The 18,644-nt window shown below is 39.5% G+C and overlaps 1 protein-coding gene across 1 annotated transcript; it reads left to right on the forward strand.

Annotated features, from left to right (window-relative positions):
- The first annotated feature begins 73 nt into the window (after nt 1–73).
- Nucleotides 74–18,096, forward strand: LOC110168040 (tumor necrosis factor alpha-induced protein 2-like). Its single transcript, XM_055154352.1, has 15 exons — nt 74–88; nt 375–464; nt 3,016–3,288; nt 5,251–5,348; nt 5,624–5,713; nt 6,622–6,833; nt 7,921–8,032; nt 8,649–8,774; nt 11,441–11,529; nt 12,686–12,778; nt 12,897–13,017; nt 13,217–13,342; nt 14,857–15,006; nt 16,177–16,298; nt 17,886–18,096. The coding sequence occupies exons 1-15, from the start codon at nt 79–81 to the stop codon at nt 18,094–18,096; spliced, it is 1,923 nt and encodes a 640-aa protein (XP_055010327.1). The 5' UTR covers nt 74–78.
- The last annotated feature ends 548 nt before the right edge of the window (nt 18,097–18,644 follow it).

Raw genomic sequence — 18,644 nt, forward strand, 5'->3', positions numbered from 1 at the left:
ACCTTGTTTAGTCCTGGTATAGTCCTTTTTCCTTCACTGCAATTAAAGATGAATTCTTATAAGAACAAAATTAACAAGATGTGCAAAGGTAAGTCTTATTCTTGTTTATTCTATTGAAATTTATGGACAATTATATTTTCAGTTTCGTAAAAATACTTTACAAAAATCCAAAACAATTTCACTTTGTTTACTCGACCACACCCAAAACTGCACATTTATTATTTTTATTTTATTCAACCCTATCAGTGATCTGAAAACAAATTTCATAACACCTTTGCATCCTTTTTTGACTCCTTGGGTCCTTTTATTGCTTCCTTAGTTGCTCACTTGTGTCCTTTCCTTGTTGTTGTCTTAACTGTTTTTGTTTTTTCAAGACATGAAGGAGAAAAATGAGAAGAGAAAAGACAAGAAAAAAGAGAAAGCTGGGAAGAAAAAGAAGGCTCTTACAAATGAAACTACTTCAGGTCAGACGTATTTTAAAATATTATACCTCTTTATACAAAATTGAATTCATAATATTTGTAGAAATGTGCTGAAAAAATGTTCTGAGACACACAAATTTGACAACAATAACATGACTTTTGTTTGCATATTTTAATCCTTTACAAACGTCACTTGATTGTGGCCGATTTTAGACCCGTGTTTTTTAATCACGCTGAGGAAACACGACTTTGTTATCATTTCTGGTGAAGCGCTTTATACCTTTTTACCTGGACTTTATACCAGATGCCCTTCCTGTTACTGCGTTTTGAAGAAGAAAAGCAGCACATGGTGAGTTTTGTTTCTGCTTGTACAGTTCTAATCTTCACTGTGATTCTGTTCTGATCCTTCATCGTATTAGAGCAAAGGTCTCCAAACTTTTATGAAATGAAAACACCAGAGAGCTGCTCATTTTAGCAGACGCAAGAAACTGAGAAAGTAGAAGAGCTATGGCAAACTTCAGACGAGGAACAGTTAGATAAGACACTTTTTTTGCTTTTAAAATACCTTGACAAGATTTTGGTGTGAATTATTTCCGCCATAATCTCAATAATTCAAGTAAAAATCATATTCCTTCATGTTGTCTGCACTGAAATGAATCATGGGATATGTAGTTCTCTATGTCTACGAGCTGTTACTGCTATTAAACCGTGCATTTAAGTAAAGGAACTTGTGATCTGATATTATTGTGAGAGTTTCAACAATATGACATCACGATATTTCTGCTATTGTTACATCCCTATAAACCATTATCTATTCATTAGTGCACAAGTTAGAAATAATTAATCAGAGTTTAGTTAATAAAAGCAATACATATAATTCAGAAATCCTTTGGCGAGATACTTGGAAGAGGGTAGAGAGCTACTGGTTTCTCCCGAGTGACAGGTTGGAAACCCCTGTATTAGAGAGTAAAAAGTACTTTAAGTATATTTAAACACGTACAACACAGAGCAGAACATCATAATCTAATCATGTGTTACTCCTTTGTCCACAGGCAGAGACCAGAGCGTCTTCACTGGAATAAATCTTCACACTGTCCAATTCCAAACTGTGTTTCTCTGTACTTGTGACAATACAGATCTGTGGAAAACTAAAGACTGTTTTTGTATTCTTTTACTTCAAAACACTGTAAGGACATGTGATGTTGCATTTTAAAATAAGTGCATAGACAGAATTAAATTATACATAAAAATAAAACCATAAAAATTGTTCATGATAAGGTAACATAAGATGAATATGTTTACTCACATTTCATCTTGTTCTGTCAAACATGTGCAGAGGGGGCTGAAATAAGTTTAAAAGCCTAAACATAATTTTATTGCATGCAGCCGGCAACCGCTTTACTTTTTTCTTCAATGCAAACCCAGCGACCTTTATCAGTGTGGAACAAATGACCTAAAAATAACCATTACCCAGTTTGTCGTGTGTTATCTGTCTGCAGAAGAGGCCGTGAAGAGGGAGGGGACGGGTGGGGGACGTTAAGAGGGAAAGGGAAAGCAAGAGCATGAGGCCCACAAGCCACCAGGGGGCAGAAGAGTGTCGACTTGGTTTTAAGAACAGGAGCATGGGCACAAATGCAACACAACTCACCAGTGGATTAACGTTCATTTCTCTGATACACTTTTACTCCTGAACATTTTAAAATTATACTCAATAAAATGATTATCAAATTGTGAAAATATAGGAAAAGTGTGCAGTATACAGTTCTACATGGTTTAGCTCCACCTCTTCTTTCCACCTTTATCACTGTCCTGTCGCACCTGAGTCTCCTCCAGGGGGCGCTGCACCATCTCTGAGGAAAACAACATTCAGCCCAACTGTGTTTTCCTTTCGTTTATAAACCTCTTCAGGCTTTTAAATGCCAAACAGTTAATATAATCACAAACTGTGTATTTGAATATTATCTGTATTTGCATTTTAACAAATTGACTTTTATACTTGTTTATACTAGTTAATATATTTTAATGACTTTATACCTTTGAAATTAACATGACCCCAGTCCTTCCTGCAGCGGCACGGCTTTGGGCTGTTCCTCATTTCAGTTTTCTGCAGCAAGTGACTGGAACCACCTTCAACAGACTTTAAAACTTAGTTTGTTTTGACCTCTGTCAATTTTTAAAAACTCCATCCAGAGTATTTTACAGGATAATTGCAAATTTTTAACACTTTTATATGTTTAATCTGCAAATGTTTCACTGTCTTATATCTCTACTCACTGTTTCATGATGTGTTAGTGTTTTCTGTTTGTTCTTTTGTTTTATACTGCCTCTTGGCCAGGTTGTCATTGTAAAGTGCTCTCAACTGTCTTACCTGGTAAAATATTGAATAAATAAATAAACTTTTAGGGAGCCTAGGCTGCCGATGAAAACTAGCCTTTTTGGTACATTTATATTATTGTAATACTTAATGAATAATTAATGTCCACTGTCCACTGAAAACTAAATAAATAAAAAAAAATATATATATACATAAAAGATGGAGCAGAGGAAAGGGTCAGAGTATCAGAGGATTCACTTTGTTTTGTTTCTGTTCCAGTTCACGCACAGGAGGATGCAGAGGAAGTCCTGCCTTTACAGCGGTTCTGCGTGGAGCTGGTGCAGAGGGAGGAGCAGATGATGACCGAGGGGGGTCTGTCTGAAGAAGAACAAACCCAACTGCGCCAAGACCTGGACCAACTCCGGACCGAGATCCGAGACGAGGTCCAGAAAACCTTTAGTCCGGACTTTGCCCCAGCGGGTCTGCGTGCGGCCGTGTTCTGTATTCTTCAGCAGGAGGAGATGGACCAGCGCTGGACCAGTCAGGACTCAGGTCTGGACCATAGACTGTATATATATAAATCGACATAACTAACCCACTAGCCGCTATGTTCCAACAGGAAGTGAGCATGGGTGCACTTTTGGCTCCAATTCACTTTCTACTGAAAAAACGTCGCCTCTCTCTCTGTAACTGCTGCTGTGAGCCTCGTCCTTTTGGTCTTAAAATGTTCGTATTAACTCACTCTACATCATCCTGGAGTTTTCATTTTGCTATTTTGTCCATGAATCAAGATATGAACATTAATAACAGCGTTTCTAAGCTCCTGCTCAACAACCTCGCTCCTGATTGGCTCTTTGGTTGCTCTGATACTTCAGGTTGGAATTTCAAATATAAGGGTCTGTAAGGGTTAGGGTCACGAGAACGCCGGCGGGTAAAAACGACAAAATATTTGATCAGAAGTGCCTTTCGTTTAGACGGTGATGCTGTTTTTGGGGTTTAAAAACGCAAAGATGTGAAACCACCCTCCAGAGTAGAAAAGTTTAATACACTCCACTGTAGTGTTTCTGTCTGCACTGCCCAAGACGCAAAACTCTAGTCAGATCTGCTCAAGTCACGTACATGTTTACATCACATACATACAGTACACAGAAACAAACATGTCAGATCATTTTCATGTGTCGGACCTTCGAGCTTCTAATAAACTTACAGGAGGCTCCCAACAAATGTAGAGAATCTGCAGAGATATTATTAGTGAACAGAGAAGGATCTACAATCACCTCTGTCAAATTCTGGATGCACCAGGTCGTCACAGTCGAGTCAGACGGATCTGGACAAGACCTGGAGAACCAGTCGATGGTGGGACAAACTTTGTGGAAGGAGCAATGTTGCCATAGTTACTTTGAAATAGTAATCTAACTACTGATTACTTCTTTAAAAAGTAACTTAGGTAAGTTACTGACTACTTGCTTTAAAAGTAACTAAATTAGATTACAAGTTATGTTATTAGTTACTTTCAGCAGCGGCTGATGCTCCACCCCCTTCTTGAAGGCAGACAACACTTTGTCACCAGCACAGAGTGAACAACTAACGTTTAACTCGTTCCCCCTTGGACGCCTACGTGGAACAACACATACATATATTAGTATCTATGGGTTGTAGAGGCCCCCACCTATCACAGCCTCTGATTACATGTGAAAAACCGAGCCATTTGTAATGGTCGTCAAATCACGCCTTTAGTGATACAGCGGAGGTGTCAAAAGACGTCATTAAGGAAACAAGGGAGGGTCGTCAAATGTAGTCTTCATGGGGGAAAGAGTTAAGTTGTCATCCTTAGCTGAAATAAAATCAAAATAGTGTTTGTCTTTCCAGCTATAAAAGTCGTACCTCTTTCCCTCCATTGTTTACATCTGGAGATGACAAATCATCATAGGAAACGTTTCACCAGAGACGATTTATACGATCTTTGGGGTCACATAACCCACATCGGCAAAAAAAAAAATAAAATAACCTACGTCGCCCTGAAACGCAAATATAGTAACGCACAGTGTGTTCGATAAGTAACTTAAATCTGACTACTGGTTTGGGAATAGCACTGCTTTAGACGACTCGTTACTGAAAAAAGTAGTCGGACTACAGTAACGCGTCACTAAGCAGCGCGTTAGTGGCATCACTGGGAAGGAGGAGCTGACGAAAATGCGTGGAGTGAAAACTTCCTTATGTCCAAAGATCCTCTTGTTGCTTGAAGAATAAACATACACAATCGAATTCCACACACTTTTGTGTTACTGTATGTACGCAGACTTCCTCCCGAAAACACTCGTCTAAACGCGGAATAAAAAGTAAAGACGCGATGCCACTTTTGTGTCTTCTGTTCAGACCGTCATCATATAAAAGCAGCCTTAAAACTCCAAATTCTCCAGCCTCAATGAGCTTCATTTGACTGAAGTCGAACGTTGTGGGTGACGTTGCATTCACTTAGTCCACTTCTTTATACGGTCTATGGTCTGGTCTCAGGTCTGGTCCCGGTGTGGCGCCCGAACAAGACTCTGCTGGATCACAACGAGCTGCTGTGGAACATGGTCCAAGAGCGACTCTCCCTGCGCCCTCTGCAGGTCAGACAGAGTCACTGCAAACATGACAACAGTGTTAATACAGTTCTTCTGATCTCACCTTTAGTCAAGTTTATCTCACACCAAAAATACCTACCATTTCCAGAGGTGGTGTGCTGCTTTATCCTGATTGTCTTGCTGAAGATACAAACATTTAATGCCATAGCTACTAACGCAAAGTGCCAAACCATAATTAATCTCTCCCTCCTTCTCTCGCTCTCACCGCATTTCTCTTTTTCTCATCCAACCTCCTCTCTCTCCCTGCCTCTTTCTCTCAGGATGAAGAAGAAGATCAGTCCAAAGCTGAAAGTGCAGCTACTGAATCTGGGGAGACTTCAGACCAGGAATCTGTAGATGTCACTCAGGAGGTCGGTTTGAGTAAGACTCAACTCAGCTAAGACAAAAAGTGTGGGTTTGTGCAGAGGAGAGGGTCAGAGGAGCAGAGGAACATAGGAGAAGGTCAGAGGAGCAGAAGAGAAGGTCAGAGGAGCAGAGGAGAAGGTCAGAGGAGCAGAGGAGAAGGTCAGAGGAACATAGGAGAAGGTCAGAGGAACATAGGAAAAGGTCAGAGGAGCAGAGGAGAAGGTCAGAGGAGCAGAGGGTCAGAGGATGAAGAGCAGAAGGTCAGAGGAGCATAAGAGAGGGTCAGAGGAACAGAGGAGCAGAAGGGATGGTCAGAGGAGCAGAGGAGAAGGTCAGAGGAGCAGAGGAGAAGGTCAGAGGAGAAGGTCAAAGGAGCAGAGGAGGTCAGAGGAACATAGGAGAAGGTCAGAGGAGCAGAAGAAAGGGTCAGAGGAGCAGAGGAGAAGGTCAGAGGAGCTGGTGGAGCATAGAAGAGGGTCAGAGGGTCAGAGGAGTAGAAGACGAAGAGGAGAAGGTCAGATGGAGCATAGGAGAAGGTCAGAGGAGCAGAGAAGAAGGTCAGAGAAGCAGAGGAGAACGTCAGAAGAGCAGAGGAGAAGGTCAGAGGAGCAGAGGAGAACGTCAGAAGAGCAGAGGAGAAGGTCAGAGGAGCAGAGGAGAGGGTCAGAGAAGCAGAGGAGAACGTCAGAAGAGCAGAGGAGAAGGTCAGAGGAGCAGAGGAACATAGGAGAAGGTCAGAGGAGCAGAGGAGAAGGTCAGAGAAGCAGAGGAGCAGAAGCAGAGGAGAAGGTCAGAGGAGCAGAGGAACATAGGAGAAGGACAGAGGAGCAGAGGAGAAGGTCAGAGGAGCAGAGGAGAAGGTCAGAGGAACAGAGCAGAGGATCTAAATTAACCAGACTTTTTTGGCGCGTAGGTCGTTCGTCTCACTGATCAGATGAGGGAGGACTTGTCGTACATCCAGGAGAAAGTGTCTCCTTGTTACCGTGGCGACGTGGACATATTAAACACGTACCTGCCCCTGTACCACCGCTGCCTCTCCTCTCACCTCCAGCAGCTCGCCGACGCCGGTCTGGACGACAGCGCCCTCTACTGTCTGCTCAACTGGGCCAATCACAGGTACCCCAGGTGAGAAGAAGAGCTGCAGGTCTTTAATAAACGAAAACCAAAACTTGTATTTGTCAACATTTTATTTAGACAATAAGAGTTTATTCAGGACAAGGAGAAGTTATCATAAAGATGCACTGCGCAACTTTTCTGGTACAGGGTCCATTACAGCAAAAAGTGGAGTGTTAAAAATGACTCTCACAGAATGAATTTTAACATTTTCTCAGGGTTTATATGAGTCCAATCTGTTCTAGAGTTAATTTAACCTTTTTGGAAATGTTCATTAAGTAACACTGGACCAAAGTTCCTGTTTAACCCCGAAATCAACAGTTATATTAACGTTTTGAAAGTAAATGGATAACACTTTGTAGAGTTATCCTGATTAAACATTAAAAATACTAAAATGCCGTAACGTGTCAGGTTAATGTACTTTACTTAATGTTACTTTACTTCATTTATTTTACTTTATTTTATTTTACATACTTTACTTCATTTTACTTTACTTTACTTAATTTTACTTTACTTTACATACTTAACTTTATTTTACTTTACTTTACTTAATTTATTTTACTTAATTTAACTTTACATACTTAACTTGATTTTATTTTACTTACTTTAATCTATATTCTTTACTTAATATGCTTAACTTAATTTTACTTACTTACTTTACATACATTACTTTACTTTACATTACTTTACATTACTTAACTTTACTTACTTTACTTCATTTTACTTACTTAATTTTATTTTACTTTACTCTATATACTTTATTTTACTTAACTTTGCATACTTTTTTTTTACTTTACTTACTTTACATACTATACATTACTTAACTTTACTTACTTTATTTCATTTTACTTACTTTAATTACTTCACTTACTTAACTTTATTTAACTTTACTCTATATACTTTACTTTACATTACTTACTTTACATACTTAATGTCATTTTACTTACTTAACTTTATTTTACTTTACTTTACATTACTTTACTTACTTTACTCTATATACTTTATTTTACTTTACTTTATATACTTAACTTTATTTTACTTAACTTTGCATACTTCACTTTACTTTGCTTTAGTTCATAATCCTGCTCTTGTGTTTTAGGGACGTCTTAGCTCCAGATGTGGAGGGTAAAGTGGACAGTGAGTCTCTGGGTCCTCTGCTGCCCTCAGACCTGCTGGTAAAGCTAACGGAGCACTACCTGAACAACACAAAGGTAAGAACCGCCTGCACTAACTGGATAAAATGACTTAAACTGTGATGCCAGGACTGAACCAGGACTAAAACAGGACTAAACTGTCTGGTCCCGGTCTCAGTCCCGGTCTGGTCCCAATCTGGTCCCGGTCTCGGTCCCGGTCTGGTCCCGATCTGGTCCCGGTCTGGTCCCGGTCTCAGTCACAGTCTGGTCCTGGTCTCAGTCTGGTCTTAGTCCTGGTATCAGTCCCAGTCTGGTTCCGGTCTCAGTCCCGGTCTGGTCCCTGTCTCTGTCCCGGTCTCAGTCCCGGTTTCAATCACGGTCTGGTCCCGGTCAGGTCCCGGACTCAGTCCCGGTCTCAGTCCTGGTCTGGTCCAGATCTCAGTCCTAGTCTGGTCCCTGTCTCAGTCCTGGTCTCAGTCCTGGTCTGGTCCAGATCTCAGTCCCAGTCTGGTCCCTGTCTCAGTCCTGGTCTCAGTCCCGGTCTCTTTTTTCGTTTTATTATTTTTGGTTTTATATTGAAAAACGAATGAACGAATGACACACGGATTCTCCTCACATAACAGAACTCTGAAGTAAACATTTTTGAGTGACATTTTAGTCTTCTGTTCTCTCGTGTGTTTGTTTGTGTGATCAGAGCACTACACAGGAGTGGCTGCAGAGGGCGCTGAAGATCGAGGTGGACTCGTGGGCGACACAGACCGTGAACGTGAAGCAGGACGGGCCTCAGTGCAGCAGCCCTCTGGCCTTAGACGTGATCGAGGTCTGTGACTCTGTGGGAGAAATATTCAAACTTATGATCCGAAAATGTTGAAATCTGTCACTGAACTGTATTTAAAATAGGGCTGGGCAAAAATAATTTTTTAAAATCACGATTAATCACATGTTATACGCAAAACCAATTAATGAATTAAAAAGTAGAGTATAGCGCTCTTTTATTGGAAATGTAAATGAAAGAGCCACACATTTGTTGTGCAGACAGTATTTCTTTCACAGGGGAACCTCAGAGTCTTCAAGGTGTTCAGGGAAGGCTCAAGAAAAAATACTGAATGGACGTTTGTACTACTAATATATTTATTGAATATTTTTTATGCTGTGAGTAATGAACACGACACTAGTAATAATTTCTAGATCAGTGTTATAAACTTGGACTGATATTTCTTAGGAAACAAAGGGTTAATATAATGGAATGGAAATGGACCAATCAAATTTTTTCTTCCAATGGTATCTGGGTAAATCAGTTACTCCAGCACTGAACTAAAGAAATAAGCTCAGCTCAGAGCCGGAGCCCGCGGCTCGCGGAGGCTCGGGCACGTTGCATCTCACGTGGTCAGAAAAAAGTGAAAAAAGTGTCAAGACGTTAAACTTAAAGAAACGCTCGCGGTGGACTTTTTCAAAATAAAAGCCAGTGAGAAACAGACGTTTACAATAAAATAAATAAATAAATAAATAATAAAAACTGCGTTAAGGGCGTTAAAATAATTGTCGGCGTTAATGACTTCATTAGTTAATGCAAAGTTAACGCGTTAACGTGCCCGGCCCTAATTTAAAACAAACAAAATGTGAAATAATGACTGACGTTTTTCATAGTTTAAAAGTGCATATTGTAACTTTTCTGGTGGAGGCTCTGTCACCTTCTTGTTTCTATGGATATGACATGTTCCACAGTGTGACATTAAACAGCTCTACTTTACATTTCAACAATTACAGGTGGTTTTATAACTCAAAAATACCTTGAAAAACAGACACAGGCATGCAAAAACAAACAAACAAACAAAAACAAAAAACATTCCAAACAAAGCAATAACGTCTCAATGGAGAAAAGCATTTAATGGACCTTCCACTGGAAAAGTTACACAATGCAGCTTTAAGATCAGGTCCACAAATCTGTAATCTGACAGCTCTATTTTAAACTATGGGGTTTATATTATGGATAATAGATGCATCATGAACCTCGGACTTCCGGTCATTGCGCAATGCATACTGGGAAGGATTTTCCAAATAAGTGAGCATCAAGTGAGTTTGTTTTCCCAAAACCAATCTTTTCAAGTCAAGTCACATCACTTTTGTTTCTGGTTCTGATATTGTCATATTTTAGTTTTGGGATTCGTACATCGTAATTGTGTGGGTGTTGGATCCTAACAGTGGAAAACGGCTCGAGACATTTGTTTGTGAACTTCATAAATGCAAAAGTGAATCAGATGTGTGTGACTGTAAACCTCTGTTCAAACTGTTTCTCTTCCCAACGGAATTGAAAAATAGTGAAAGGTGAAGGTGATGGACAGAACTGATCCACAGGAAGAACCGAAAAGAAAACCTTTGACTGCCTAAATCATCTTGAGTTTACAGCAAACATTTTGTATGTGGAGCAACAACAAACCAAAATCCCGATCCCTCACTCAACCTCAGTTATGAATTTTAAAAGTCAACGCCAAAGTGAAAGGCACCAACTGTTCACCAAGAAACACCTTCCACTGCAAAGAGACCAAGACGTGATGTTGCTGTAAAACCACAAGAACAAGAAAGTTCAAGCTCAGTCTGTTTGTCTTCTGCACCTCTCCATTAACAAACGGGATTTGTTGGCGCTTCACATAAAAAATGTTTGGGATGATTTAGGCAGTCAAACGTTTCCTTTTGTGTCCTTCCTGTGGATCAGTCCTGCCCATCACCTTCACCTTTCACTATTTTTCAATTCCGTTGGAAAGAGAAACAGTTTGAACAGAGGTTTGCAATCACACACATCTGATTCCCTTTTGTATTTATGGAGTTCACAAACTTCCAAAGCCCATTTCTTAAACTGTTTTCCGCTGTTAGGATCCAACAACCACAAACACAATTACGATGTCCGAATCCCAAAACTAAAATATGACAATATCAGAACCAGAAACAAAAGTGATAGGGTTCAAAAGACTTGAAAAGATCGACTTTGACAATAGACACATCCCACTGGGAAAACAAACATGGAGGTTTGATGCTCACTTTTTTGGAAAATCCTTCCCAGTATGAATTGCACGATGACCACAAGTCCGAGATTTGTGATGCATATATATTAACACCATAAATAGCTGTTAAAGTTGTGCTATGTGACTTTTCTCACTGGGGTCCATCACCTGCTTGTCTACATGGACCCCTTTGCTTGGAATGTTCCACAATATGGCATTAATCTAGCTTTAATGTGTTCAATTACAAATGTTTTTATCGCAGAAAACTGTGGTGAAATCAGACTGTAAATGTAAATAGGGACAGTTAGGTCTGGTATTTTGGTCCGGTGGTGTCAAGTTAAATGTCGCACAATGGAACATTCCAGACAAAGCAATAACATCTCCATGGAAATAAACTGGTGATGGACACAACACCAGAAAAGTTACACAGTGCAGCTTTATTGTTCTGAATTCAAGTCATTGTAACTGTGTAATTGTGCTGTTTCAGGTGTTGACCTCGTCCCTGCTGAGGCTGCGCTGTGTGGGGCCAGAGCAGAGTCAGATGGTCATTGATCACCTGGACACTTTCCTCTGCAGGTGAACCCCGGAACATCACAGTTTCAGCCCCATAATAATCAGAATATATTTTTGTTCTGAAATGTGCTCATAAATGAACCACTATTCTCGGTTTAGATTCAAACACTGAACAAAATGTGAATGAAAAATTACACTGCAGGTCTACTGATACTTTGCAGCTGATGTCAACAACATTCTCTCTCGCACTGCTCTGTTAGGCTTTAAAGTGTAAAATCTACTTTACTACTTTACTTGACTTTTCTTTACTTAATTTACTTTACTTATTTTTATTTTACCTTACTTTGCTTAACATACTTTATTTTACTTTATTTTCATAACTTTACTTACTTTACTTTGGTTTGTTTTACTTTGCTTTATTTTACTTTATTTACATAACTTTACTTAACTTTATTTTACTTTACTTACATTACTTAACTTTATTTTACTTATTTTACTTTACTTACATTACTTTACTTTATTTTACTTTACTTATTTTGCTTTACTATACTTAATTTTACTTACTTAATTTTACTTTACTTATTTTGCTTTACTTTACTTAATTGATTTTACTCACTTACATTACATAACTTTATTTTACTTTATTTTACTTTACTTATTTTGCTTTACTTTACTTAATTGATTTTACTCACTTACATTACATAACTTTATTTTACTTTATTTTATTTAACTTTACTTACTTTGCTCTATTTTACTTTACTTACTTTACTTAACTGAACTTAACTTTACTTTACTTACTTAACTTGACTTACTTTACATTACTTTACTGACTTAACTTTACTTACATTACTTTACATTACTAACTTGACTTGACTTTACTTACTTAACTTAACCTTTTCTTTTTTTTTTTTTTACCTCTGTCTGTTCAGTTTTTACCTTTGTAGCATTTCAAGTTCTTCATTGGACTTGCACAACTTGAAATGCAACAAATATCTGGAGAAATTTGGGTGTTCTTAAACTTTTGACCGGTATTGTATATATAAATTTTAAAATGTAGACATTTCTTTGTGCTCTGCATATGCTCAATAAATAAATAAAAACAATAGATCAATCAAAAAATTCGTACCATTGTTAGTACTACTTCTGTTTTTACTGTTGTTACTGGGCCTACTTTTAAACTACTACTTATAAAAACTGACTTGTGTATCTTCTCGTTCAGCTACGTTCAGGCGGTGGAGGAGTTTGTCAAAGAAAATCACAGTAACGTCACATCAGTGTTAAAGGCTCAGCTCGTGTGTGAAGAACAGTTCAGGTAAAAAAAATAAAAAAATAAAAACTCTACAAACGTAAAATTCAACGATAAAAATCAGGCTATTGTTTTAGGTTTTATTATCCTTGTTTTTAATGAATCGATTGTCCATGTTTCCCAGGGACTTTGTGCTGAAACAGGAAATGGACGAGCAGCGGAGGCAGAGCTGCTTGAAGTCTCTCGATGCCCTGAGGGATTGTGGGTATTGTAGTCTCACCAGTGGAATCCGCAGAAAACTCAAGGTAATGGGTTTATGTACAAAAACGACAACGGTTTTATTATGTTATGAGATAAGAGGATATTTTTTATGCTGTTTTAAAGGTTCTTGTCTTTGCTCTATTTAGTTAATTTGCTATTTAGTTAATTTACTATTAGATAAATTGGAATATGATGCATTTCTCTGGACATATCTTGTGTGTTTGTGTGTTTGTGTGTGTGTAGGAGCTGGTCTGTGGTCTGTGGACGGAGCAGTGGCTGGACGGTTCTCTCCCTGTGATCGACGCTCTTTTGGACTTTTTAGATCAGAAACTAGAACCGCTGATTAAGCTCAAACCCAGCTGGACTCAGGTAAAAACAAGAAACCAAAACAAAATGGCAGATTACTGGGTTTTAAATGACATCACTGCATTCTGTATTTAAAGGGTCACAAACAGACCTGGAGTTGTGTTTTGTTTCATTCACACATGTTTAAAACACAAACCCTGCAGATTTAGGCTGAGTTCTTCTCTCGAACTGAAAACACCCTGTGATGCTATTGCTGCTACTCAGCACTCTGCACTTTACATACCGTATTTTTTGGACTATAAGGCGCACTTAAAATACTTAAATTTTCTCAAAAATTGCCAGTGCTTATTGACCTCGAACCGATTTTCACACATATCCCACTGAGTCATGTCCTTTAGTCTGACAAATTTTTTCCACATGAATTGGCCCAAATTACCTTGCATCAATTAAAAATGATTTTTTTACTGCAGTAAAATCTACCTTGATAAAGCTAATATTTAATATTTAGTGTGTGGTTTTAAGGATCTTAGTATGAATAAAGACTGATGGCTCATTCTAAACATTCACATATTTCAATTATTCACTGTACTGAGCCTGTCTATGGCTCTCGATCAGCCCTCTGCTTCGTCTGTGTTTAGAGATGTGGCCCTTGATGAAAGAAGTTTCTTACAGTAACTTCACTTTTAAACTGTAAGTAATAAACTTACAGTTTATGCAAATTAGCCATGTGGTTTTAAGTTTCGTTTCTGTAAAACATAAACAAATGTGCGCAACAAATGTGTGGTAGTGTGTGTTGACTTTGATGTCATGTGGTACATGACATACATGAAGCTCTCCACTGTGTTTTTAAACTCCACACACCTTCAGTAGAATCATTTGGATGATTTCAGCCCTTGAATTGTCAATCTTTACTGAACTAAAAGTAAAAGGAGCTGTTAACTTAAACTACAGCTTCATGACATCACAAGGTGGAACAGAGCATTTTGTGCTTTGGAGATGTAGACAGACTAATAATCAAGTGTTACTCAAACATGTGCGAATGAAACAAAACACAACATCAGGTCTGTTTTTTAGAAGGAAACAACATTCTAACATGGCTCAAAGCTCACAAGAGACAATTTAGTGTAATATAGGATTTTTAAAGCGCCCGTATTATACTCTTTTCTGATCTTTTATAATGTTGTTTCCTCATGTGTCGTGTTTTGTTTCGTTCACACATATTTAGGCTTCTCTCAAACTGAAACCACCTTGTGATGTCATGTGGTAATACAGGAAGCTCCACAGTGTTTTTAAACTCCATATGCCTTCACTAGAATCAATTGGATGATTTCTGTACTAAACAAACAGTAAAAGGTACATGACAGGGTAGTTTGAGTTTTGGAGATGTAGACAGACTGATAATAAAGGTTTTTTCAGACCTGGCACCACGGTTGCTGCTAAGAATTCTGCCATAGACATACATGTAGAACACCCCCATGTGATGTCACTGCAAAGTATGAATATTCCACTGTCACTGTCGTTTCATTCAGTGTTTGTAAAGTTGACTCTGACTCTCTGATCGTCGGTGCTGTGTTCAGTGGGTGCTGGGGCGCCTCCATCGGGACGTGGCGCTGCGTTACTTTAAAAACCTGGTGAAAACAAAGAGGCAGAGCCAGGAGCAGCAGGTGAACGGAGCCAACAGGATGAAGGAAGATGTCGAAAAAATGGACGACTTCTTCACTCAACGCGTGAGTGATCGTGCTGCATTCTGGACAGAGTTTTCTGTGTTAATGACATACTGTTGGTAGAGGTCTTCTGTTTTAGAATTCTGCACTATTTCCTGTAGTTTTGAACTTTTCAATTTGTAAAACTGTGATAAATATTTACCACAGTTAGAATTAGAAAAAACTAAAACTAAGTTAAGGTCGTAGAGTAGTCCCTGCCTCAGGTGGAGGAGTTCTTGAGGAGGATGGAGCATGAGATTGACAGGCGGATCGGTGCAGCGTCGGCAGTGATGTGGTTGCTGTATTCTAGTTGTGGTGAAGAGAGAGCTGAGCTGAAAGACAAAACTCTCAATTTACTGTCAATCTACGTTCATCTCCTCACCTATTTTCATGAGCTCTGGGTAATGACCAAAAGGACACCCGCTCAGAGCCACAGGGTGACTGGGCGCTCCCTCAGAGATAGAGTGAGGAGCTCAGTCACACAGGAGGAGCTCGGAGTAGAGCTGCTTCTCCTCTACATCCAGAGGACCAGCTGAGAGAAGGGCATTTGTTCCGAATGCCTCCTGGACATCTCCCTTGGGAGGTGTTCCAGGCATGTCCCACCAGGAGGAGGTTCCAGGGAAGACCCAGGACATGCTGGAGGGACTATGTCTCTGGGCTGGCCTGGGAACGCCTCAGGGTCCCCCCCGGAGGAGCTGGGGGAAGTGTCCAGGGTGAAGGAAGTCTGGATTAAACTGCTGCCCCCGCGACCCGGCCTGGATAAGCGATAGAAAATGGATAGAAGATGGAAGATCGTAGTGAAGAGATGATGAAAAGAAATTATGGTGAAAATAATATTAGTGACTTGAGGTGTTTATTAATAATAGAAAAAAAATGTAAAATAAAATTATAAATAGACCTAAATATATAAATAAAAGGGGGCCTAGCAGTGTGGTTCTGCTGCACTACCATTACCATATTTTTTATTATTATTTTGTGTGTGTTTGGAGGGTGCTGGGGTAGACAGCTTTGTTGTTTATTATTGCATTGTTTAATGTATTGTTCTATTGCCCTTAATAAACATTTCTGTGTATTCTGTGTGTCTTTGTGTGTGTGTGTGTGTCTGTATCTGTGTCTGTGTGTCTGTGTGTGTGTGTCTGTGTGTGTGTCTCTGTGTGTGTCTGTCTGTGTGTGTGTGTCTCTGTGTGTGTGCAGGGCAGTACCTCTCAGTGGATCTCGGAGCTCCTCCTTCACGTGGTTGAGATCCTCAGACTTCAGGACCCGGACTCGGTCCAGCTGGAGTTGGTGTCTCTGGTCCAGATCTGCCCCGACCTCAGGTACAAAACACGACCCCAGGTAGGATAGTTACTGCTGCGGTAATAACTAACGGGGATCCGAAATACAGAAATAAAGAAATAAAGGTACAGTACAGGGAGCACAGTCGGACATCACATCTCTAAAGCGAAATCGAAATAAATAAAAAACAGCACTAAAATCAACTGTGCTCATTCTGACCCTGGCTCCCATCGACTTTCTTTGGGATATTGTCGTCCCTCTTCATCATTTTGGTCTTAACATGTTTGTATTAACCAGCTCTACATGATCCTGGTGTTTTTATTTCATTATTTTGTCTGTAAATAAATTCCTTTTCCTAATATAAAGTCTTAAAATTCGCCCCTGTAATTGCTCACCTCTTTGAGCTTCATTTGACTGGAGCCAAACACCGTGGCTGACGTCGAACTCACTTTACCCTGGACAGTGTCAGTTTTGTGTCCCCTCTCCCAGCAGATTTATCCAAAACCACTGATTTATCCCAGTTTTATACAAGAAATGGCCCTGGTGTCCCTGTTTTTGACCAATCTGACCTGCCAACAGTAAAGAGAGTAGGTAGGTTTAGGTAAAATTATGGAAAACACAATAAAATATGACTGTACTGACTCACACGTTATCATCAGAAGTCATGAATGGACCAAGTGCATAACAGTTTTCTTTAATTATGCACTTGTTTCACAATTTTATTATTACCAAACACGACCAACCCAGGGGTGTCCCAGTTTCTGATTTAGAAAATCTGGTCACTCTATACAGTTTATGCTCCTGACAGGTTTAACCCAGAGACATGGGGATGGGTCAGATACAGCTTAATAAATTTGCCCCAGCTCCAAATCTTCAACCAACAAGGTCCACAAAGGATAAACATTCAAACATGAAGAATTTAATCAAAACTACCGTATTTTTCTACTATTTTTCAATTCCGTTGGGAAGGGAAACAGTTTGAACAGAGGTTTACAGTCACACACATCTGATTCACTTTTGCATTTATGGAGTTCGCAAACAAATTTCTCGAGTCGTTTTCCTCTGTTTGGATCCAACAACCACACAATTACGATGTCCGAATCCCAAAACTAAAATATGACAATATCAGAACCAGAAACAAAAGTGAAATGGTTCAAAAGACTTGAAAAGATCGACTTTATCAATAGACACATCCCACTGGGAAAACAAACATGGAGGTTTGATGCTAAATTTTTTGGAAAATCCTTCCCAGTATGAATTGTGCTATGACCGGAAGTCCGAAATTCTTGATGCGTGTATTAAAATGACCTGCACTTACCTGTAGTTGAGATGAGCTCACCCAATTAAGGGAGGTGTCCTATAAAAGGAGCGAGAGGAGGTGCTGCGTGTGGGTGCGGGTGACTGTCATTCTTGTTTTTAACGTTGTTCTTTTTGTAAATTGTTTCACATTTTTCTTGGTTGTGGAATAAATGCACTTTGGGTCTGCACTGGAACTTGGCTCAGCTCTAGTCTGTTCCCCAGATAAATACTAAGATTGCTATCCGGGCTTTTCTTCTTAGCAAAATCTTCCTGTCTTTCTTCTCATCCCTCTTCTTCATCTCTCTCCTCTCCTCTTTCTCCTTCTCCAGCTCGGTTCACGTCTCCCGTCTGCTCCAGGTAAAGTCCGGCCTCTCCCGGAGCTCGATCCGTTCCATTAAACGCAGCGTCGAGGAGTACCGCACCCTGGAGCTCTCGGCCAATCAGAGCCCGCCGTTCTTCTCCCATCTCCGAGTGAAATGGATCAAAATGAAAATGAGCCAACTCGAACTCAGCCGCTGTCGCTGTTACACGGGGCCCTGACTGTTTTTGTTGTGCTTCTGTTTCACTGTGAATATTACGGCTGATGTTCGACTGTATTGTACCACAGGCTCCTGAAAATGTGTTTTTCGTGAGTTTTCAGACAATCTTAAAGGTGCGTTGTGCAACTTTTCTGGTGGAGGGTCCGTCACCTGCTTGTTTCTATGGATAGGTCATCGCTCTGTCTGGAAAATCCCACAATACGACATTAAATAGCTACTACTACTTTACATTTATTCAATTACAAGTGGTTTTAAAGCTAAAAAATACCTTACGTTACTTTCTAAAAATAACCCGCAATAGGCGAACTCCGCTAATCTGTGTATCATTCGTTTTTCAATATAAAACTAAAATTAAGAAAATGAAAAAATGACTGTTTTCTTCATTATTTGTCTCTAAAAACCAAAATGAAAAAACAGATAATAATTTGTCTTTTCAGTTTTCGATTTTGTGTTTAAATGAATAATGTTAAAAACGGATAATTCCCGTTTCCGTGACTTAAACTGTGATGCCGGACTGAACCAGGACTGAATCGGGACTAAAACAGGACT

Source organism: Boleophthalmus pectinirostris, unplaced genomic scaffold (assembly GCF_026225935.1).
Source record: "Boleophthalmus pectinirostris isolate CB_2022bp ecotype Guang Dong unplaced genomic scaffold, ASM2622593v1 HiC_scaffold_19, whole genome shotgun sequence".
Lineage (NCBI taxonomy): Eukaryota > Metazoa > Chordata > Actinopteri > Gobiiformes > Gobiidae > Boleophthalmus > Boleophthalmus pectinirostris.

Excerpts from the sequence above, each read along its gene's own strand:
- LOC110168040 (XM_055154352.1), top strand. Across the intron at positions 6,834-7,920 it reads GCCAATCACAGGTACCCCAG|GGACGTCTTAGCTCCAGATG; the intron begins GTGAGAAGAAGA and ends CTTGTGTTTTAG. Across the intron at positions 13,018-13,216 it reads GAATCCGCAGAAAACTCAAG|GAGCTGGTCTGTGGTCTGTG; the intron begins GTAATGGGTTTA and ends GTGTGTGTGTAG.